At 37.0% G+C, this 24,224-nt stretch overlaps 2 protein-coding genes across 2 annotated transcripts in view; one reads left to right on the top strand and one right to left on the bottom strand.

Moving 5' to 3' along the window:
- Positions 1-14,023, bottom strand: part of LOC127627312 (protein unc-119 homolog A-like) — a 30,382-nt gene extending 16,359 nt beyond the window's left edge. The window contains exon 1 of the mRNA XM_052103658.1: positions 12,801-14,023. Coding sequence (XP_051959618.1) covers positions 12,801-13,092 — 292 coding nt within the window. The 5' untranslated portion in view covers positions 13,093-14,023. The remainder of the gene's footprint in view (positions 1-12,800) is intronic.
- A 2,044-nt stretch (positions 14,024-16,067) lies between these two features.
- On the top strand, positions 16,068-20,118 carry LOC127627314 (beta-crystallin A3-like). The gene is made up of 6 exons (XM_052103660.1): positions 16,068-16,154; positions 16,715-16,787; positions 18,175-18,293; positions 18,380-18,521; positions 18,907-19,049; positions 19,550-20,118. Exons 2-6 carry the CDS (start codon positions 16,743-16,745, stop codon positions 19,695-19,697), a joined length of 597 nt encoding a protein of 198 aa, XP_051959620.1. The 5' UTR covers positions 16,068-16,154; positions 16,715-16,742; the 3' UTR covers positions 19,698-20,118.
- The last annotated feature ends 4,106 nt before the right edge of the window (positions 20,119-24,224 follow it).

A 24,224-nucleotide genomic window follows, 5' to 3' on the forward strand; every position in this document is an offset into this window, starting at 1 on the left:
AACCAACTAACTACTGTACAAACCAACCAACCATATATCCAACTGACCAACAAACCAAAAAAAAAAAAAAAACTTACCAACCAGCAAAAAAAACAAAAACAACCAACCAACCAGCCAAAAAAAAATAAATAACAACCAACCAAACAAACCATTAAACTAACCAGACAACTAATTACAAAAACTACAACAGCAAAACAAACTAAACCAACAAACTAACCAATCAATCAGCCAACCAATTAAAAAATGTACCAACTAATTAACCAACCCATCCAACTAACTTTATTTAAAAACTAACCAACCTACCAGCCAACCAATCCATTTTTACCAACCAACCAAACCTACTAAATAACTAACCCTCAAACAAAACAAATAATAAACAAACCAACCAACAATATAACCAGTCAAATAACCAAGTGACTAACCAAACAACAAACCAACCAACCAACTATCCATCCTACTAACTAACAAACCAACCATCCTACTAAACAACCAACCAACCTAGCTAGCTAAAAACCTAAATTGAAAAGTTAATTCTGGACCTGGGAAATCAAGGAATTGTGGAAATTGAAAATGGTATTAATATATACCCATAAAGCACAAAAAAGATTTGTGAAACATGACTGATTTAAAAAAAGAACATCCGAACTCTACAGACCTCTAGGTACAATGTAACCTGCTGTTTAACATGCGCTATGGGGATAATCATTACCATACTCACCCAGCCACAATAACAACCACAACACATTTGCCATATCAAAACACTTGCTCTCTCATAAGAACTGAAAAACAGCTAGCTAATTAACCATGTATCATTAGCAAAACAAATGCCAACACAAGACCACATAAGCCTAAAATAAACTAACAACCATTCATCTTAAAAGCACAGTAATCTGTATCATTAATGTAGACATATAATCCCAGTCCAATGTGTGCAGCAACAACATGCACTAATTTGTGCAATAGGGCTGAGCGATATGAATATATATATTGTGGCAATGATATGAAGTGTCAATCGATAGAGATTTGCTGTATAGTATACATCACGATATGTAAATATCAGTATGCAGTGCGTATCTATCCATGGGCAGGCCTTCACGTGAGTCTGACGATTCAAGAGACATGGAAACGTTTTTTCCTGCATTAAAACATTTCAATGAAATTCATCAAATTCAATGACTTTCATCTTATGTTCGGCACTTCATACGCTCTAAATATGCTTCTCATCTGAAATGCGCATCTGTGTTTCATGTGCACGCTATCTCTGGTCAAGCAGGTATCCTGATATTTGTGCTCCAGATATAGAAGAGTGCAGAGTGGGATCACTCGCGCTACTCAAAATCAAGGCAAAGGGTGGAGTTTTTTTTAATCACAACATAATTCCCATATTTCCATTTATATTATTCCATAGTTGTGACTTTACTATTTATTCTAAAATGTGAAAAATACAAATAAAGATGGAGTAAGTGACCCTAAACCTTTGAACGGTAGTGTATATGTAAAATTATTAATATCGTGATAGGATTTGTCATATTGAATACCCCTAATGTACAAAAAATCCCTTATTAACCATCACTTCCTGTCATTGGAAATAAATCACACACCATTTTGATAATACCTAAACACAAGAATATTGTGATTTTGAAAGCTTAGAGGATATTAACTGTTTTGCAACGTCTTGCTAAAGCCTATTGCACAAGCATCTTAACAGGATGTAGATATACCAGAGGTAAAAACCTCAAGGTACTAGATGTTCTTATCACATCACTCAAACACGCACGCACGCACATAGCGAGAGAAAGAAAACCTGATAGAGGTCACAAAATCACAAGCATGTCTGGTAGATTTAGGCTCAGCATAATAAATGCACAGCTACGAAACGCACTTCACGGGCAGCACAGACATGATCGTTGTGCCTTTGGCAGTTTTTACATGACCCTGGATCGCACTGCATCAGCTCTGCAAATGTGCTGGTGTGAGAAGCTAGGCCACTGAGAACAAACCATGGAGACAAACCCAGCAGCCTACTGATGAATTAAAACAAAATAGTAGAAAATGAATTGGAAAAAATTAGTCTATGTGGATCATGAAAAACAAATGGGATACTGGAAGTCACTGAATGCACACTAGCCATGCATGTTCTACAGGTCTGTTCACAGCGATTACGTTTTGCATCCGAATATGCGGTTTAAAAAAAACATCATTGGATGCCTTTGCTCATTGCGACACAATGTTACGTTTTAGCAGCAAGAACACGTATGTCAAAATATAATGCGAACAGATTTTCTAAATATATATATATAATAACGTTAGAGCATCCAGCAATAGGAATGCCTACTAGTAACCAACTAGTAACCTACGTGACCTTGCAACATCCAGCGATTAAAGTGCAGCCATTGTGAATGGGGCGTGTGTGTTGTGTGCACTCTCTCTCTCTTTGTGTCTTTTCACTGCCTCCAAACTGAATGAATCTGTCTGATTAAACTTTCTATGGTCCCAGACTGTGGCTGTATACAAATATGTAAATGTATGTAAATTACTCATGTGACAACTTGCATTAGTATCTCCAGTTTGTTTCAGTCTAGATGTATTGCTCTACAAAGAACTGCTCAGATTAGCTTTAATACTGTCAGTCTCCAAACTCTCACATTAATATGTGCCTCATTATCTGTAAACAGTCAATGTAAACCCAGGACAAACACTGGTCCAGAAAACCTGTTCCCTACTGACATGTGACATCTATACTGACAATTTATGGTGGCCTTAAAACTTGCTCTGTAAACTAAGAGCCTCATCGATAAACAATAGGCCCATTAAATCGGTCTGTAAAAACAAAGGTACAAGGCTGTGTAATTACATCCTTTCATGAGGGCACAGACTACAATCCCATGAATAATTGCAAAATTATGTAATTAAAACCAAATTCTGGGAATTTATAAAACCACTGATTTAGGTTATTGATTATAAGTATAGAAACAATATACGTTCCGTTTATTGCAAAATATTCTGATAGGTACAGATATACTTGTTATAGGTGAATGAAAACCGACTCGATTACTTCATTCACAGTGCGTCATGGGAGCACAGTCGCTCTGAGGCACGTTTCGTGAGCTTCGTTCGACGTGGTTCTCTGATTGGTGAATCTTTCTCTGCTGTACCATGGGTAATGTTTACCATAAATTCCGGTAACAAATACGATTTTTAAACAATGAAGTTGAGGTAACGTAGACGGATGGTTCAACGCAATCATATACTACTGATGAACAACCTTGTTGCTCACAGTAGGTCTTTATCACAGTAGCAAGTTATCATTGAAAATCATTTAGTCTATAGGATAAATTAATGGGATTTTTACTTCCAGAACCAGAATGTTGTGCTCTATTGTGATTAACAGAGAACAGTCTGGTGTTTACATAGTAGATTATCATGCTTTACAGGTGTCGGGCTAAGCTAAGGACAAATTGTTGCAAAGGAGTGATGTCCATTTTTAGCACATTAAATTTGGCAGATTAGCCATCTGGAGTTTAAAGGTGCAGATATAGACACTGGAGAGCACAGAGTTACAGAAGTTGAATCTCACTCGTTTCTTTAAATAAAAGCAAAGAAATTGAAAACGTTGACATAAGGGTCATAAAACGTAGACGATCACAATAAGCTTAAAGGAATATTCTGCGTTAAATGCAAGTTAAGCTCAATCGACAGCATTTGTGGTATAATGTTGATTTCCACAAAAAATAATTTCAACTCATCCCTCCATTCTTAAAAAAGTACAAATCGAGGTTACATTGAGGCTCTTACAATGGAAGTGAATGTGGACATTTTTTGGATGGTTTAAAAGGCAGAAATGTGAAGCTTATAATTTTATAAAAGCACTTCTTCTGTTAAATGACAATTCTTCTGTTAAAACTTGTGTATTATTGGAGCTGTAAAGTTGTATAAATCATTGTTTTTACAGTCATTTTAGAGTATACAGTGTTTCGTCATCATGGCAATGAAGTTGTAAAAGTGGATATACAGAAAAGGTTAGTAAGTGATTTTATTACACCAAAATAATATTAACAAATATTTTATGTCTTGTGGCTATACTTTTGAAACAGTGAGTATTTTAATGTTTATGAATATGAGGGGCGAGTTGAATAAACTTTTTGTGGTAATCAATATAATGCCACAAATTGTGTTCATTGAACTTAACTTATAATGAACCCGGAATATTCTTTTAATAGAGATTTGTAGATTTAAATTAAAATGCTAAATATTCATTGATAATAATCAATTCCACTACATTTAAATTTTTTTATTTTTATGCATTTGGCAGACGCTTTTATCCAAAGCGACTTACAGTGCCCTTACTACAAGGACAATCCTCCCCGGAGCAACCTGGAGTTAAGTGCGTTGCTCAAGGACACAATGGTGGTGGATGTGGGGATCGAACCGACAACCTTCTGCTTAGCAGTGCAGTGCTTTAGCCCATTACGCCACCACCACTAACATCAGTATCTGAAAGACAGATTGTGTTTTGCGACACAAAATAACCTTCAACAATTATCATAAAAACTTACTAAATCACCTTTAATACATTTCCATTTATTCTTGACATAAACAAGCTCATATTGTAAAGTTCACCTTTCTGCTATAGACTGGGAGGTGAGAGAATCGATTCTCTAGTAGATGGGGTCTTTGTATTTTTAGGAGTGTGTTTATTTTTACTGAAGACGACGAGGTTACGGAGGCTTTTGAATCACAGTCATTTTGATCTCATTAATTCAACACTGATGCCAGGTCATGCTTCAAATTAAGCGCAGAATTGCTACTGGGCTATTACAAAAAATAACAATATCATTCAGGCATCAGAAACAGGCATGTCCAACCCGGAGTCAAGTGAGACATAAACAATGCTAAATTATGGAAAGGATCTGATGAAAGACATCTGAAGTAAAAAGAGCTACCTCGCAGAAAACATCTCAAGCATGATTTTACGCATTGTGCATACTGAGTGCAGTCATGAAGAACAAACCCACAATTGATGAATATAGAAAAATAATTAACTTTTTCCTGATTTGCTTGTCTGCTGTAGTACAGCTTTGTATAAATTGCTTTGTGATTATTGTGTGCATAGCCTTGGAACAGGATTTTAGGTTTAAATTAGAAATGTATAATGGAAAGAAATGGGTTCCTCCTCCATTCCAAGTAAAATAAACATTCATTTGTATTCATGTTTCATTAGATGTGGATTATAAATTCACGTACACCCATTTTGAGTACTTGATCAATGTAAGCGCCTACAAAAAGCTAAATTTTGATGAAACATAAATTTACTGAATGAGAAGTTTCTAGCAACAGAATACCGATGCAGACAACTGTATATAATAGAGTCTGTTTAAAACAGTAGAGACCAAGAGAGAGCCCCATGAAGCACAACTGTCCACAGTGATTTTCAAAGGATTCATCCAAAGCATAAGGAGGGCATTGGAGAATCTGATTTGCTTAAGATTGTCTAGGAGAATCGACAATAAGGAAACATTAATATAGATACCATTACCAATAGACTTTTCAAGAATCAAAGTTATACTGCCTGTATTTTATTATTAAATACAGACAGCAGACAAATAGATGGAGGGTATTTTCTTGTCAAGATCTCTTAATTTTAGTTGAAGTGTGTTCTCAAATATTGCCTAAATTAGTCAAATAATATTACAAAATAAATCAAATTAAAAAATTAAGATACCCAATTTGTAATAAAGTATTTTAGATTTCCATATCCACTTTACAATCCATTAAGACCACTGGATTCATTTAGGCATCATACTCAAGAGTTTTACAAGAACTGAACTTCAACAGACTGAAATATGGTTAACAATGCAAAACAGGAAGTGAAATACAGTAGAAACCCTCTGCTGGATGGCTAATATTTGGTGAATAGGGGTTGACTTTCTACTGGTGTCTAAGGTTACAACTAGAGTCAACTAGAGGCCAAACCCTAATGAAAACATACAGACAAAAATACAAGCAAACCTGATTGTTCAAGAAGATTATGAACAAGGGTGAATTCAGGTAAATTAGGCCAATTTATTTATTTATTTTTTTTAAGTGGCCCTATTCACCGTACTCCCTCCATTTTGCCTTAAAGCCAAGTTCTGAATTCAGAGAATCAACCTTAGGGAAAGCCATTGTATGACCTATTTAGTATCATCAAAGCAGGAAGCCCAAACCACATGCAGTGAGAACAGAAAAATGGTACTGGTTTAACATTTTGTAAACCAAAAATCTTGAGCTAATGGTATCATACTGCAATTTTAAGACTATCAGGCTCAGGAAAGACATTTGCAGTGATTGAAAACAACAATGATCTCACTGAACATCCTCTGACCTTCTAATACTTCCTTTTCCTGGTGCTGTGTATCAACTCATTTTCATGAGTCAAGGCCTTTGCATTGACAGGAAATGTCACTTGATACATTGCTACTTGGAAATGACGTAATTTCCCCTTTAGCAAAGTAATAATTAAGAGGACTATTTGATAAACCAAACTGAACTGTTAGAAATTATGTATCAACGGTTTACTTTTTCAAATTTTTATAACATCTAATTGATTAGATCTAATTAAATCAAGCCCATTATTAAAAAGAAAACTTGACAGCTACGGTCACAATGAACTGTCCTTATATGGAAAAGAGCTTCATAGAGGTTATTTAAAATTTCTCCTGTTGAGTTTTATTGAAAAATAGCAACACACAGGCTTGGAATGACAAGACGACTACAATTTTAAAAAAGTACATTTTTGGTGAATCATTACTTTAACATAGTTAGTATATAAGTTTTACTACAGAACTTTTATTCTAAAGTAGTCTTTTACACAAAAAATTTTTTTATATATAGTCCATTTTTCAACTTCATAACAAAATTCAGTCAAATTTTTGTAAACAACATTTATACTGGCAGCTAAAAGTTTGGAATAATGTACACATTTTGCTCTTATGGAAAGAAATTGGTACTTTTATTCACCAAAGTGGCATTCAAATGATCACAATGTACAGTCAGGACATTAATAACGTGAAAAATTATTATTACAATTTTTAAAAATAAATCAGAACTTCTTAAACTTCTTCCTCCACCTGCAGCAATGACAGCTTTGCAGATGTAGTCTTGTCGGGCACTTCTCACACACCTTACAGTCTAGCTGATCCCACAAAAGCTCAATGGGGTTAAGATCCAGAACACTCTGTTCCAATTATCTGTTTCCAATGTCTGTGTTTCTTTGCCCACTCTAACCTTTTCTTTTTGTTTTTCTTTGCAATTCTTCACATAAGGCCTGCACCCCTGAGTCTTCTCTTTCCTGTTGTACATGAAACTGGTGTTTAGCAGGTAGAGTTCAATGAAGCTGTCAGCGGAGGACATGTGAGGCATCCATTTCTCACACTAGAGAGACTCTGATGTACTTATCCTCTTGTTTAGTTGTACATCTGGCCTTCCATATCTCTTTCTGTCCTTGTTAGAGGCAGTTGTCCTTTGTCTTTGATGACTGTAGTGTACAGCTTTGTATGAAATCTTCAGTTTTTTTTTGGCAATTTCAAACATTGTATAGCCTTCATTACTCAAAACAATGATTGTTGTAGCCAATATGTAAAGATTTGATTTTATCTTTATTTACATCAATGTATCAGTCATAACTTTTTGCTAGATTTAATAAAAGAAGCACATGTAAAACAACCTCTAAGTGGAATTGAAGTGCGTTCATCAACTCACAGCCAAGCTTCCACAGCCAAAATTGGATGGCCAATACATTAAATCCAAAATCGTATGGATAGTATGGATTCCTATAGATTTATATACTACAACGGATAATGGAACAAAGGACTTTGGGGACTGTAAAATTGAACCGACATGCACTAAAGAGACGCCAGTAATTGTGAGTAAATGGAAATTAATGAAAGACACTGTTTGCCACAAATGTTTTGAATCTCTTTGTAGTATTTCCAATATACCTTAAAACTATGGTGCTGTCTGACCAGAAGGTAGATTTCTTCAACTGAAACTGTAGTTCAGTTTTCAGCACTTTGTCCAGACGGACGGCTAAGATGGCAGCAGCGAGTTCCAGCCTAGGTACTGTTGATGGTGTCAGCTGTGCTACCTTGGACTTTCCCATGAGGAATGTAGCGTGATGTTCATTGTTGCTGTTAGATACTCGCAGGTATGACATAGCACCAATACCAGCCTCACTGGCATCTCAAAAATGGTGCAACTCTGCTGGTGTTAATTTTCCAAACCCTTTGGGAATGAAGCTAAACTGATGAGTTTCTAGAGAAAGCAGTTTCTTTTTTGCCATTTTTGACCTAATATTGACCTTAAGACTCATACTGTGGCAACTCAAAAACACAAAGACAACATCAAGCTTCATTTAACGAACCAAATAGCTTTCAACTATGATTGAAATAATGGCAAGTGATTTTTCTAGTACCAAATTAACAATTTAGCATGATTACTCAAAGATAAGATGTTGGAGTGATGGCTGCTGGAAATGGGGCCTGTCTAGATTTGATCAAAAATGACTTTTTTCAAATAGTGTCCTGACTATATTTTGTAATCAGTTGAATGCCACTTTGGTGAATTAAAGTACAAATTTCCTTTTTGGAGGAGTCCCACCTGCAGAAATAGAGCAGTCTGGTGTCATGGTTAAAATCTCAAAATATGCTTTAGTATTTATATGGGTAAGCAATGAATTAGCTCAGGGTGACAATATTGGTCCCTTTGAGAATAATTAGGTGCCAACAGCTATTTTTACATCCTTCTATCAATTGTTCTACATAACATTTGTGTTAACAGCTTAGTAAATAAATTCAAGTTTATGATCAATTTTTAATATATAAGGTAAACTATCCTTTCTATATAAGATCAACTGATGTGAAAAGCTCATTGTTTAGCCCTTCTAAATCCATAAAGTGCAAGTCGTGCTTTGTCTTTGAGCCAGATAATTGACAGTGAACAGCAAAAATATTTCAAATGTCGACAAATCAAGAAAAGAACCAAGATGAAAACTGACAAGATTTCACAGCATTCATCAGAGCTGAGGTTAGAGTCCCTTGATGAATCATAGCAACCCACCAAAAAGAAAAAAACATCTTATGTATACTGTGATCAAAGCACAGTTTTGTTGATTTGTGTGGGCAGGATTTTTCAGATGTTCACTGAGGCCCAACAGGAAGACAGTAACAGTTAAAGGACAGGCAAGGAGCAGGCAGGAACAGTCAACATAAAGTTTAATGAGAAATTCAAACTTAAAACAACATAAAACAAACATGAACACAGACACACAACGTGGCCACGTGCATCTCTCGCTCTCGCTCTCCCTCTCTCGACCAGCGTCTCCGGCTCCCCTTTATCTCGCTCTCCCGCTGAATCTGATTCAGCACCAGCCACGCCATCCTCCTCATCACAAAGACTTAATAAGTAAAACACTGCAAACAGGTGAAATTATGTAACTGCTTTGAGCAAATGAACATGCTGATTGAGTGGGTTGGAAACAAAGATGAACTGCACATTACTGCATTTGTTAGGGCACATAGAAATGTTCCATTCTGCAAGAAACAAGACCCTCACCCCCAGAGCATCCCAGTACAATGGTTGTTTTTTTTTTAGTGTCTTGTGCAAGAGCGATGCCTTTTTTTGATGCAGTGTCAGTTTCAAAGGAAATTATTTGTTGCACTGTGTCTGTTTCAGCCCAAGAAGTTGATCAGTCTAAACGGCCCATAAATTCACACCAAATCCACGACGAATTTGCAAGATTAACTTCTGACACAGTACACAGCCCTGTGCACTAGGTGGAACTCTTGCGGTTCTACAACCATATTTATACTAGATTACTGCCCAGACTCTTCAGTATTCAGCTGTCAATGCTAGAGATTCATATAATGAACACTCTAAAAGCATTTATTTACCTAATTTGGCATAATTGTTTGATTGTTCTTTCCATGTTTTTGAGGAACACAGAATCGGTCTTTTTATGCGAGTGAGATGAGTAAAGTGTGCTGTTGCATAAATATAGGTCTTAAATATATGTTTTAACATTTTGCTATGAATCCAAACTTCCCTTTTTATAATGCCTGGATTAATGCCTGAATAATATAACACAAGATACAGTGATATAACTACACGTGGAACAATATACTTGAAGACTAACAGGTATAGCATATGTAAAAGGTATATATAAAATATTATGCATATTAATATTAAAAATAATATACAAGAAAACACTGGTTCGTGTTTTTTTCTGTATTTAATTATTGCGTAATTGTATTGAATTCAGAGTCACTTGTAGTAAAATATTGCATGTAAGTCTTTTCACATTTTATTTTACTATGAGCTTAGTCCAAACAAATTGCTGAACATTACTGCTGCTTTTAATGCCAGGGTAGAATAACAGGCACAGTAATAAACATATTAATGTACATGAAGACAAAACACTAGATTTAATATAAAATGGGAGGTATCAGCACATTACATAAATATTCTAAAAAGAATGTGAATTCTTTATGAATTTTCTCATTTAAAATTTGACAGCCTTAATGAGACTGCCCCTCCTGCTAATACCACCTGCAACAGACTAGCAAATAAATCACAGCTCATACCCATGGGGTGCCCTTCGATATGTCCCACTCAAACTTCCACATTGCTTTTCATGCAAATTCAAAGGGTCTTTAAAACAGGTATTTAACAAGCTGTGGTTAACAAGATTCTTCAGAGGGACTGAGTCATGCCAATATGTTGTAGATCTTTTTATGGTCATATGGGAAAAGGGATGACATACTTGAACATTAACCATAAACCAAGCAAGACAGCTGCGAAGAGAAGGATAAATGCCTAGGAAGTGTAACTATATGAGTGAGTGGGTGAGGAAGTGGAAGCAAGAACAATTTGATAAACACCATTTGCATGAATAAGAAGGAAATTGAGAGAGCGAGGCAGAAACAAAGGAAGGAACTGTGGTGACTAATGCAAAATATGTCATATATGGCCATAAGTGATACAGAGGCTGCAAGTTCAGACCAATCAATTTCACATTAACCAGATCAAGACTTGGCTGGTAATAGAAATGGGGTGATTCTTATGAAGCCTGTCAAAAACTTTTTTACATTTTTAAATATTAATACAAAAAGATAATCATGCCAAAATGTACTGTCATGCCATCCAAGATGTGTATCACTTTCTTTCTTCTGCAGAACACAAAGATGTTTAAAAGAATATTTCAAATCTGTAGGTCCATATAATGCAAGTGATTGGTGATCAAAACTTTGAAGCCCCAAAAAGCACATAAAGGCAGCATAAAGACTGCAGTGGTTTAATCAATGCCTTCTTAAGCAATCTAACTGGCTTTGGGTGAGAACAGACCAAAATTCAAATCATTCTTCACTGAACATCTTGTTATTGCATTCAGGCACGATCATGATTTCAAGCTCGATTACACTTCCTAGAGCTTGACGTAGGCGCAGAGATGATGCTAAGAATTGTAATTGAACTTGATCACCAAGGAGACTACCGATGCCAAGGGTTATGTTGAAAAAGGAGTTATTATTTTGGTCTGTTCTCATCCAAAACTGATTGGGTGGTTTCAGAAGGCATGGATTTAACCACTAGAGGATTATGGATTACTTTTATGCTGCCTTTATTTGCTTTTTGGAACTTCACAGATTTGGTCACCATTCACTTGGATTGAATGGACCAACAGAGCTGAGATATTCTTCTAAAAATCTTTGTGTTCAGCAGAATAAAGTCATACACATCTTGGATGGCATGAGGGTGAAGAAGTGATGACAGAATTTTCATTTTATGGTTGAACTATCTCTTTAAAAACAGATGCTGTTGTACAAAGTTTTTGCATATAAAACCTTCACAAGTGAAATAATATATCAGGGTTGAGAATATTCAGAGATGACAATATCACTTTTCCATCTTTTTTTGTTATGCAGTAATGAGAATGCATAAATATATAAAGGGTAAATAACTGTTGACAATAATTAAAAATGTCCATTTGCTAAATATTATTATAATTTGTTTCTTTTGATTTTAAAGTAAAATAGGACCACAACATTTTCTTTACAGGTTTTGTGAGAAACACCCAACAATGCTCAAGTTCAATCTCGCTCTAATTGAGCATGCTACACAAGTTAATAAAATTATCCAATCATGAACTTATTGGTGGCAGTTACGAGAGGTTTATGTGTAGTCTCTTCAAGACAATCCTTGAGGTGTTGATGTTGTATAAGCCATAAGGCAGGCCTGTAAAAACAGTAATGGATTGGGCTTATTTGCCACCTGTTACCTAAACATACTTAGGATGAACAAACTGAAGAGGTTAATTTTAGTTGATCCTTGAGGACTGTCAAGGTGCATGCCATGTATTTCATTCAAATACCTAAATCAACTATTATCTCTGATTACTTAAATTTCAGCAGTGTGATCAGTAAGGATTAATAAACCTACTAAAGATATATTGTGTGCACGGAGATGGCAACAGACTGAGATGTGACTGTTGGTTTAACGCCTGCTGCTTGAGAAACACACTGGCTGAATCTATTTCTTGAACATGTCCTTCGTGGTGTTATTAAGATCTACAATATGGCGCGTTTTATCAAGCACGGTCTTGATGTTCATAAACAAGATGATCGATTACTCAGTGAACGGAAACGTGAATCAGCCTCCTACGTTGATACAAACCGCAATCAATTCAATAGCTTTGCGCAGCGGGTTTGCTAATTATCTGATATAATCCGAAATACTCAGAGTGTGTTCCGACCCAGTCGGTCACTTACTTTCAGTGATCTTCTGCAATCCCAGCACATCTTCGGGGCTGATTGTTTTGTTCGCGAGCAATTCGTCCTCAGTGGTGACGGGGACCCCAACGTCTGTCGTGTTGCAGCCCTTCTTGACTTTCATGGCCTCGGTTATTTCGGGCTTCGGGTTCGCTTGGCTGCCGCGGATGCTGTAGCTGTTGTTGCCGTTACCGGAGTCTCCGCCGCTGCAACTACCGGGATTAACGCCGCCGGACTTCTTAGCGCTAGATGGGTCCTGGCTGTTGCCTGTGCTGGTACAAGAATAGCTCATTATCCGTTCCTCCTCCTTCTCCTCCCTGCTCCCCCGGTCCAGCAAAGACACGAAACAGTCACCCTCCCCACACCCGAAGGGCTGAGCAGGTCGCCCGCTTTAGAGGTATTTGAATCCTCCTGTTCTCCGCTCAGCGTCGATTCTACACACTCGATCTGAATCTATCTCGCGATCCAGGTGCGGGATGTAGGCTACTACTATACGTCAGGGGTGCAATAGGGGTGCAACAAGCAAAGGCTGTTGTCAGTGGAGTAAATTTGTATTATTGGGGACATTTTTAGATTATGTCTTCGAGCTTGCACTGAATTGACCATTCTAGCGAACAGTGTGTGGCAGGGCTATTTTGTTTATCTGTTTTGTAGTCTCCCCTTTTTGTCCTGTGGTACAGCCCAAATTGATGCAAACGTGCATCAAAGGAACTCGGAAAAATCCAAACAAATAAACTGGATGAACTCCGGCAAGTTGATGTAGTGTATACAGAAAAAGGTTTGTGATGTAAACATTAGCAACAGTATTTATTTAAAACATTAGAAAAATAATAGCCTATTGTAAGTATAATTTTTTTCTTCGAAGAATGTTTTTGTTTGTTTCGCAATACCTTATAATTTAATTCCAGCATAAACTGCAGCATTGCTGCATTGATATTACAACCACTGCCACAAGTCCACAGGAAACTGAGGCGTTGAAGTTTGACAGTCCACGAGAGGACGCCACGCGACAGGTTGAAAACTTTTGACCGCAGTGAAAAGGTTGGGTTTAGTTGTGTTGTTAGGTGTGCTGTATATGGCCTTTATTCCCCATGACTCATATTTATTAAGGTACTTATAAACAGCATTTCCTTTATATTAGGCAATGAGCAAATGGGTCAAATTTATAGTACGTGACTTCTCAGCTTGATAAAATAGCCGATTTTAATTCAACCATTAACTCATCATACAACTATGAGTGCATACCAGCCAATTATTATAAAGACACTTGCATGCAAACCATGTAATCAGATTCCCCACACTTAAGCAAAAGTTTTCTTTATTACTTGATGTACTAATTCATCTTTAATTAATGTGCCTACTATCATTGAATATCCAACATACCAAGAGAGAGGAAGAAAAAAGATAATGTACATTAATAAATGGCAAAACCTTGAAATATAAGGGGAATTCGAAATCCAAACAAAACAAATAAACAAAGGAAAAATCCTTAAAACATTATTGAAATTTCTATTGTGAATGCAAGATTTTGTTTAGTTATGCTTAGCTCAAAAATATTTGATTAGGTAGAATTTTTTGTAAAAAGTCATGAGTGCAATCTTATATATATATATAATTATAATCTTTTTTTAAATTCTTATTCAATAATTTCAAATATTTGTTAAAATGGTATTTTCTGATGACAAACGAAATGAGAATTTTGAAAATGACTTTCTGCAATCTACACCATTCACTTTTGAGGAAATTAATTTGGTAGATTGGATATTTGTAGTACTTTAAAAGGAAACTCCAAACTTTTCATTTAGATTTAAGATTGGTTTCGGTGTGATCTCAGGACGGTTTCACAACCGTATTTTACTTTATACTCCACGCAAACAAGCTACTGTAAGTGTTTTTTCTTTTAAGAGATTTTGGGTTTGGTTTGGTTTAATAAAAGCTAATAATTTAATGTCGGTATAGTGCTGCAATGACATTTACAACCACTGTCACAAGGCCACAGAAAATAAACATTAAAATATATTTGAATTCAGAAAGAGTCTCTATGAATTGCATTTTGAATATGTTTCCCTCACAATCTCATAAATTAATAATAGATCTAGACACAAAAATTGTTTTATGTCCTTGACCCAAATGTTATCTGTACAAGCAGCAAAAATTATTAAGATAGCAATGTTCATGTAGAAGTAGTTTAAGGTTGAGTTGATTCAAAAAATTAAGAAAGAGAGAGTGCATGTGTGTGTAAAGAGGGCATGCTCATCTCACAGGCCTGCTGAGCTGGCTCATCTCTTTGTCATCATTGTGTGGCTGCTCTCATCAGCAGAAATCCACACACACACACACACACACACACACACACACACACACACACACACACACACACACACAGATGCGCATGCAGACATTTTTACACACGACCAGAGCTACATTGGACAAACACACACAGAGCTTAACAGAGACACACGTTACACACAATTTACACACACACACACTGGACATTTTGTCGGCAAAACAGTGTGCTGACTGCAGTCGGTGTACAGCCATTGTTTTGAAAAGAGACCTGGTTGAGGTTTGAGTGGAGTATGAGAAGTCATTTTTACATACTTTTAAGACATTTCCTATTCAAATACTGAAGATACAAAAAAAAAAAAAAATGCATGTCACAAGCCTAAATGTTGTTTAGATCTATTAGTGCATCTTTCAATGTAAATATAGTTTGTTGGTTCATATTCTTTTTAAAATTCCACATATTTTCCCACTCATTCATTATTTTCACTTGCAATATGTTGCACCACAATACGGTACATTTAAGACATGTAATGTCATTAATTATTTGTTCTGGATTTTAATCAAGCAGTATGAGCTTCATCTCTTTTGGAATATACACTGATTAAAAACAGTATTTGTTTTTCCATGCTATAGAGATTGGAATCATAAATAATCATTATTGTTGTATTATGTTCAGTATTGTATGCAAAAGATTTGATAAGAGATGTTTTAAGTCTGCCTTTGTCCCAGGTTGATTCAGGCCTCACTCAGACCTTGATGTTTGATTTTTAAAAAGTGGACTGATCATCAAGTAGTGTGACATGAGACATGGCTGTGAGGTTTGCCACAGGCCTACCTGGCTGCTCATTGGTGGAGATCACTTCAATGTGAAGAGTGCAATGAGGAAAGAAAGGACTACAGATCAGGTCAGAAACAAAAGGTGCCCAAAGCAAAGTGCTGACAGCAGCCTGGGTCTGCGAGTTAGGGAGCCCCATTGATGCGGCGCCTGTATAAATAGCCCCACATTTGACTGAACGGGAGACCGCGTGGTGGATTCCCTTCAACGCACGTAGCTCATTCTCTCATTGGGTAAGTCACTGTGCCTTTGCCAAATTTAAGACAGATAGTGATTAAACAAGCTAAAAACCAACAAATTGCATTACAATACAAATGAAAAAGTGAACACAGATCCACTGATACAATGAGACATGCTAAATATAATTATGACAAGGCTAATTAATAGAAGATATTTATGCTTCAACAAAGGGACTCGAACAAGATGGCTTTCATTAGTGGAACTGATATGCATTTGACAGGATTCTTCAACACTCACTTTAATTTTTCAAACACTTTCAGGCTTGTCATACATAGACTATCGGTTTAAGACAGGCAGCAGTAGTGCTTTACATGTTATTGTCTTTGACAGTTTTGCAATTCTACTGTTTATTATCAATGTAGGATAAGACAGGAAGAGTAGAAATGCTTGAAAAAAAGATTTAATAGGCTTGATCATTATCATGTATAGCATTCTTGTGGTAGTGGTACAGATATTTAACAGAGGTCATTGGTCTGTGGACATGGCAGAGTATGATATGTGCACTGCGTGTGTATGAATTCTTCTGACTTGATGTCTGATTCTTTTCATACAGGTCAGTCAGCGCTGAGATATCTGAAACAATGGCTCTGACAAACCCTATGTCCATGCCCATGGGACCATGGAAGGTACAGTGGTTTATAACTCTTCTAATTTTATATTTGGGCTAGACATACCTCAAAACGTAAAACTATTTTTACAGCAGTTCATCCTGGAGAACTCAAAACGTAAAACTATTTTATAATTTTCTTTGCAACAAAGAGCAACTGATAGATTAGCAGAAGCAGAAATTCTTTATGTGTTCTAGACTATCCTGCTGGGGAAGGAAAAAAAATCTTTATTGGTCTCCCAGCCTAACCAAGCTGGTTTTCCAGACTTTTCCGAACGTTTTGCTGCAGAAATCGGTCTACCAAATTTCCAAATTTTAATTGTGTACCAAAATTTGAGCCACTTCCCCCAGTGGTCAAAGCTGGAAGTATTGAGCTCCAGTTTCTCCAAGTAGTTATAGCTGCAGGCTGGAGACCTCCCAATTGGGAGTAGAATCTCAGAAAGAGGGCGGGCCTATCTAGAAGGATGTGGGCTTACACCAAAAGGGGTGCACCAACTTCAAAAGGGGGTGTCACTTCCACTGATGGTTAAGATTAGTGAAAGGTCTAGGTAAGTAAGATTAGGTAAGTAAGGGGCTCCTTATATCATTGCTGGTTGTTTGGAGCTCCCGCCCCTTTGGAGCACTGCCTGCAGCTATATCCTCTCAGTTTTTAGGTGAAATGTCCACAAATGTGAGTTTTTAGTCTTAAATGGTGTGATATAGTCAACCATGCAGGAATGCATATTTTTATTAACCCTACTTCCTAACCCAAACCCCAACCCTAAACCTAACTGTGAGTGGAGAAATACATTTAATTTTAGGAAGAAAATGCAACCTCCAAATCGAGCTTAACATTGTTTATGTGAACACGATTTCTTCCTTGTTCTTATGGGAGAAAAACTCCCAGTCTCTGTGCAGGGGCGAAAATTTCATCAAAATGTTGGGGGGGACAATAAACATACAAATTCTCAAGAGCATTTTTCTCAAAAAAAAAAAAAAAAAAATACACATATTTTAATGATATTTTAGGGGGGGACAACCCTCGGATAGACACTCCCGCGACTTCCGCCTATGTCTCTGTGGTTGCTCGCGTAACACGCTATCCGTTGACGAAAATGTGTTCACACCTGATTTGAGATGCAGAAATATCTGATTGGGGATGCCATTTGATTATGTTGGGTTTTTCAGCTGGTTTATCTAGTCAGTCAGCTGGGCTACCAGTCTGACAATCTCACAAATGCTTAAAACCACTCTAAAACCATCAAAATAGACCAGCTTGGTTGTCATCTAAGACCAACAAAGCTCCTTAAATGGGTTTAAGCTGCTTTTTGCAGTAGCAACATCTACTTTCACGACCATGTTTAAAAATGTTATGTCAATCTTGCGACACAGTTACAAATGTGCTTCCTTACAAATGTGTTTTCCAGATTACCGTTTATGACCAGGAGCATTTCCAGGGCAGGCGTTGCGAATTCACCGCTTGTTGCCAGAACATCATGGAGTTTGGCATGGAGACTGTCCGCTCCCTGAAGGTTGAGTGTGGGGCGTGAGTACAAACAAGCATCTTTTTTTGCCTGAGAAGATCTCTCTTTCTTTCTCGTTCCATTCCCTAATTGTTTCTTCTGTCTGTAGCTGGGTGGGTTTTGAGCACACTACCTTCAATGGCCAGCAGTTCATCCTGGAGAAGGGAGATTACCCTTGCTGGGAGGCCTGGAGTGGCAGCAATTCTTATCGCATTGAGAGGCTGATGTCCTTCCGCCCCATCTGTTCTGCTGTGAGTAATACCATCTGCACTAGAGACATAAAATACACCCACCAATAAACATTCAAAATAATGTTTCTGTACTTTTCTAAATGCTTTTTACATTGGTTTGTCATAGTTAAAAGGAACAGTTCACCCAAAAATTATAATTTTGTCATCATATACTCTTTATTTAAAACTTTCACACAGGAACACCTAAGAAGGGTTGGAACACCAACAGCATAAGTAAATGATGACAGAATATTCATTTTTGGGTGAACCATCTCTTTGTTCACCCTCTTGTTAATCATTGACATGAAAGTAACAGGATCCACTGTGTGATAGAGGTACTGATTGTTACCATCCATTTAGCATGGCAATGCCTCAAGTTTTTCTTTCTTTCTTCATTCTGAAACAGATGCAAAAGGATTCCCGCATGACTCTTTTCGAGTGTGAGAACATGTCTGGAAGACAGTGGGAGGTGTGTAATGACTACCCCTCTCTGCAGGCCATGGGATGGTGCAACAATGAGATTGGCTCCATCAAAGTCATGAGTGGCGCGTAAGTATGATTGCTCAAATGCCTGAAATCTCATTATTTGACCCTTCCTTCAAATTCAAAATGTAAAAAATAGCATTTGTGGTTCTTAGGCCGAGTTAGATTTGTATCTTTCTGCTCCTCGAGGCACCATTTGGGGTTCCTCAGATACTACACTGGAGGAACCCTCTGTAGAACCTTTAGATGCCCTTTCAGTTCAATGAGAAACTTACTCTTAGCTTCTGTAAGTACTCTAAAGACTGTCAATGGTTCCTTCAGTAATCCCATCATAAGAGATAGGTATTTATATTACAACACAAGAGAAGAGGTTTTCAAAGCTCTTGAAATAATTTCTGAAGTTCATGGAGAACATAAATGGGATATTTAAGGCTCCTTTAAAGGGTGGCTAGAGGGTGGCTTTATTTCTGAAAAGGCAGAGACAATGTCAATCTTTAAGATATCAAATACTCCACTTGGCCTCCATGGTTACATGCTGCCTCTGTGTTGCCTTCCATTTTCACTAGATTTGTATGCTACCAGTATCCCGGATACCGTGGTTACCAGTACATTATGGAGTGTGACTGCCACGGAGGAGAGTACAGGCACTACAGGGAGTACGGTTGCCACGCTCAGACCCCCCAGATCCAGTCAATCCGCAGGGTCCAGCATTGAGACGAATCCTTGCTGTGTCCTTCTTCCTTTCCTTCACCTCTTCCTCCTTCTGACCCCTTATTTTCTCCACTTCCCCTATCCCTCCGTTTCCAGCCATACAAGATGGTTTGTTGACAAGGACGGCTGGTTTACTGGTGCTACACCAGTGTAACAAGTCCACAGCACTTTTTTACCCACTACATGAGGAATGAGAGGCAAACTATTGACAGCAGGAACAATGACTGAAAAAAAGAAGAAAAAGTCCTGAATGGTTACAACTGAATGGACATGGTGTGGTGAGAAGCTGCAAAGTTGCTCTTCTTCCGTCATGACTATCATCATGATCGTAGCCATTGCAGTTTTCATGGTCAACTTCTGTACAATGTTTGATGAATAAAGAAAATGAGCATAAAACCAAAGACAAAAAATACTAACAGAATAATTTATATCAACTTACTGTTGTGTGTGGATTTTCCCAGCAATGAACTCTCCAAGAGAAAAGGGATATTCACAGAAGTCATGGTCAAACATGTTTTAGAACAATGGGCATAAAATTGAAGACAAAAAATTTTTATTTTAAATTTACATTAACACTCATGTAAAATGGGGAGGATGCCTAGTATGAATCAGCAGCATTTAGTACCAACTATATCAACACATGGATGAGCCTGCAAGTGTAATTGTCAGTTTGGCTAAGTCAACGTATTTTTTGAAAATTAAAACAATTAAAATAATGTAATTTAAATTGTACACCTCATGAGTTCCAAAGCTGCATTATCAAGATATAAGTGACTGTAACGAAGAGTACAAGTAAGAAATGTGGGGGAACAAAATCCAAAAATAACTCCAACCATTTGACAATATATAAAAGTTAATTTTTAAAACATTTTTAAAGAAAATTGAAAATTGATTAAAAAATGTTTACATTTAACTTAAAACCCCTTAAACTCCGCTGGCAGGTCCAAAGGGATGCGCATTATTGCGAAAAAGGTTTACGCTTAAAATTGTAAAGTCCCTTTATACACAAGTCAGCCATATGAGGAATCATTTGAAAACTTAGAATCTGAACCTTTCAGAAAATACCATCACTTTTGCATTTATGTTACATAATATAACAAAATTAGGGCTGAAAACATTTGCGTCGCAAATAAGCGCCACCTAGAGGTAATGGGATATAAATATTTATATGAAAATGTTGTCTTCTTTTGCCTAATACTTAAATGGACAAGTCATATAACAAATGAAAGCTCTCATTTGCAGGAATGTGATTATATGGTTTATTTTGTTGTCCTAATACCACAGCACAAAATATTTAAAAATGAATCATGATTTCTGTCATCAAATACAAGTGTCTCTTATAAGTGACTGTCATTGCTGCTGTAAGCCCCAAGTAGTCAAAAACATTATGTCTGCTCTTACCTTAGCCAGTTTTCTAAAAAATCATAATCATTTTTTACTTATCAGTGAGCTTGCTTGGCTGAATAATCCAATGTTTTTCTTAGGTGTCCAGCAACAAATATACCATCCAGCAGGTAAAGCATACTAAAAAAATATGCTTTCGAATATTGATGATAAAATGTTATAGATCATCGTAAAGTGGAGGATCTCAGATTTCTAATGACTGATTAGAAATTAGAAAACATTTTAGATAGATTAAGCTTCTAGTCCACTCAGAGAAATTCAATGAAACAATGAGGGTGGTGCATGAACTGAAAATGTAGACTAAATGTCTATGGATGAGCACATATGAGAGGGCTTAAATGTGTTGGAGCGCCACCTACATTTCAGATCTGGATTTTGCTTACAAAGTTAGGACAGTAACAAGAACTTTCTGTTAATCTTAAGATTAGAAATACATCCAATATTATTTATGACTAATTGGAGTCATATACAAATCTATTTTCTAATTTGGCTTTGGTATAGTTAGACATGCAGATTTTATGACATAATTGAGAGACTACATCAATATTTGTAAAAATAATAACATGTCATACAGCATGACTAAACAGCAAACTGCAACAAAAGCTAAAGGGTGATTAAAAAGTTGAAACTCTTAAACTCAGTTAAGCACCTAAAATACAGACACATACAGTTAAATAATTATGTTGAAATTGGTTTTGAAAACTTTTTAGGCACATAATTTTGGCAAGCACCCAACAAGCAAATGGCATTGGTTGAATCCTGCATGTTGGATTGACCCACCCCAGGTGCAAACCAATTTTATACTAATTATGCCAAAGAGGAAACTATTAGTGTCTCTAATTGTTACTCAGAGGGTTTAAGCTGCTCTGGGGCGAGTTGATCATGGCACAACAAAAAGTAAACTAGCAATAAAAGTGTGTGTGTGTGTGTGTTGTGTGTGTGGGGGTTCTCAATTTCAAAACATCAAGATAAGGAATCAGGCTTGATGTTCTTGGAGCATGGTCGATATGAGAGGGTAAAATCAAAAAGAGTGCAAAACAACAGCCAGCGAGCCTGCCTAGACTTAAGATGTTTGCTACTACGGATGTACTCTAGGTTCTTGTGATCAGTCCAAACCATGAAAGGTATTCCAGAACCCTCTAACCAATGATACCACATGCTCAAGGCCAATCGGATAGCCAGTAATTCCCGGTTACCGACATCATAATTCCGTTCTGCTGAAGTCAGTCGGTGCGAAAAGAATGCACACGGATGCATCCTCCCATCCGAGAGAGAACGCTGTGAGAGGACTGCTCCAGCACCGACCTTGGACGCATCCACCTCCATCACGAACTGACTAGCAGGGTCGGGGTAATTAAAATGGGTTTGGTGGAAAACTGCTCCTTGAGTTTAGCAAACGTGGCTTCAGTCCGCAGGGCCCAACCAAAGTCAGTGCGCGTGGAGGTGAGATCCATCAGGGGTGAAGTGATTTTACCTCTGGTAATATTGGCGACCCCCAGAAACCTCTGCAATGCCTTGCGGAAATCTGGGGTTGTCCACTCGGAGACGGCTTTCACCTTGGCCAAGTTCTCTCGGATTAAATGATGAACCCCAAAAACGGAACCGACTGTGCATGAATAGCGCACTTCTAAGCCTTGACAAACAGCCAATTCTCCAACAGCCGCTGAAGCACCTGCCTGACATGCCACACATGGTCCTAAATATTCTGTGAGAAAATCAGAATATCATCAAGCTATACAAAACAATCAACCATGTCTCTAAGCACATCATTCACAAGGCCCTTGAAGATGGCGTGGCCGTTGACCAATCTGAAAGGCATGACCAAATATACATAGTGCCCCTTATGGGTGTTAAATGCAGTCTTCCACTCATCCGTCTGTCCTCCACTTTGTAAATGCAATGCCAATATTCACGCTGGTTTTACTCCTTCTCTGTCTCTGCATCGTTTAGCCAGTCTTCAAATCATTATTACGTCTGCCATTGATGTTCATATTCTTCCGGCTGAACAAGAAGCCATGCCCCATGCTATAGATTGAGCTAGAAAGGGATGGGTGGAGTTGAGCAAGCCACTTAAAATAGATTTGATGTGTCTGGGAGGCTCAGTGTTTATACTTTTGGGGAGGTAAACCCATGAATGGCTTACTTATAGTTGTCAATGAACAATAAACTGGAATAGGAGAATGGATTTTGTAAAAAAAAAAAAAAATACATACTTGACCTTTAAAATGTAAAAATTACTATTAATTTCAGGAGTAAAACTTTTTAAATGAGAAAAGAAATTACTAAGTGCACGTTTTAATGTCTGGCAATTAAAAAAAAATATTTACTAATTGAATTGGTTTAAGAAAATAGGCAAGAACATATAGCTTAGGTATTCTGTTTAAGGAACATTTTCCTATTTTATGTTGTCTGGCTTCACTTTGAAGACTTATGGAAATTAGAGCATTCTGGAACTAGATGCACATTTCTTAGGTGTCATTTTAAACATTAAGATATAAATATCATATGATATTCATGGAAAAAACCATTTGATGTGTGTAAAAGCATGTTTATGGGTAATTTATACTGAAACGTTACCACAGCAGTTGCATTTCAACAATTGTACTGCCTTGTTCAAATTCAAATGAGAATTCGTCTTCTTGTTTGCTACCTCAATTCAAATTACGTTCACATTTAGGAATTTAACTGGACTTTAAACAGCAATCTTAATTCAATTCTTTACATTGTTTTAATTGTTTTATTTCAAGGCTCATACAGGTGTGAGATGTTTTGTCAGGCCTTGCTCTCCCAGATGCAACAATCTCTGTTTCTGCTATTGATCACAACATCACAACCTGGAAGTTTGGTGATTATTACCACTTCCTGCTGCTTGGAAAATATGACATCACTGCTAGTTCTTCTGGGTGATTATATATAAAGGCACTATACACATGAGATGCAATGGGTGCTTTTAAACAATTTAGAAAGTCTTTCATTTTTATGGTTGCATTGCAGATACTTTTCAAATACTGAGAAGAATGTTCCTGTCATCGAAGGCAGATCTTCACTTCTGAACTTGAATCTTGAGGAATCTATTGAGGAGATCTTAATGCCAGAGTCCATATTTACTAAACAACCCACAGTAGT

The sequence above is a fragment of the Xyrauchen texanus genome, chromosome 34 (genome assembly GCF_025860055.1).
Source record: "Xyrauchen texanus isolate HMW12.3.18 chromosome 34, RBS_HiC_50CHRs, whole genome shotgun sequence".
NCBI lineage: Eukaryota > Metazoa > Chordata > Actinopteri > Cypriniformes > Catostomidae > Xyrauchen > Xyrauchen texanus.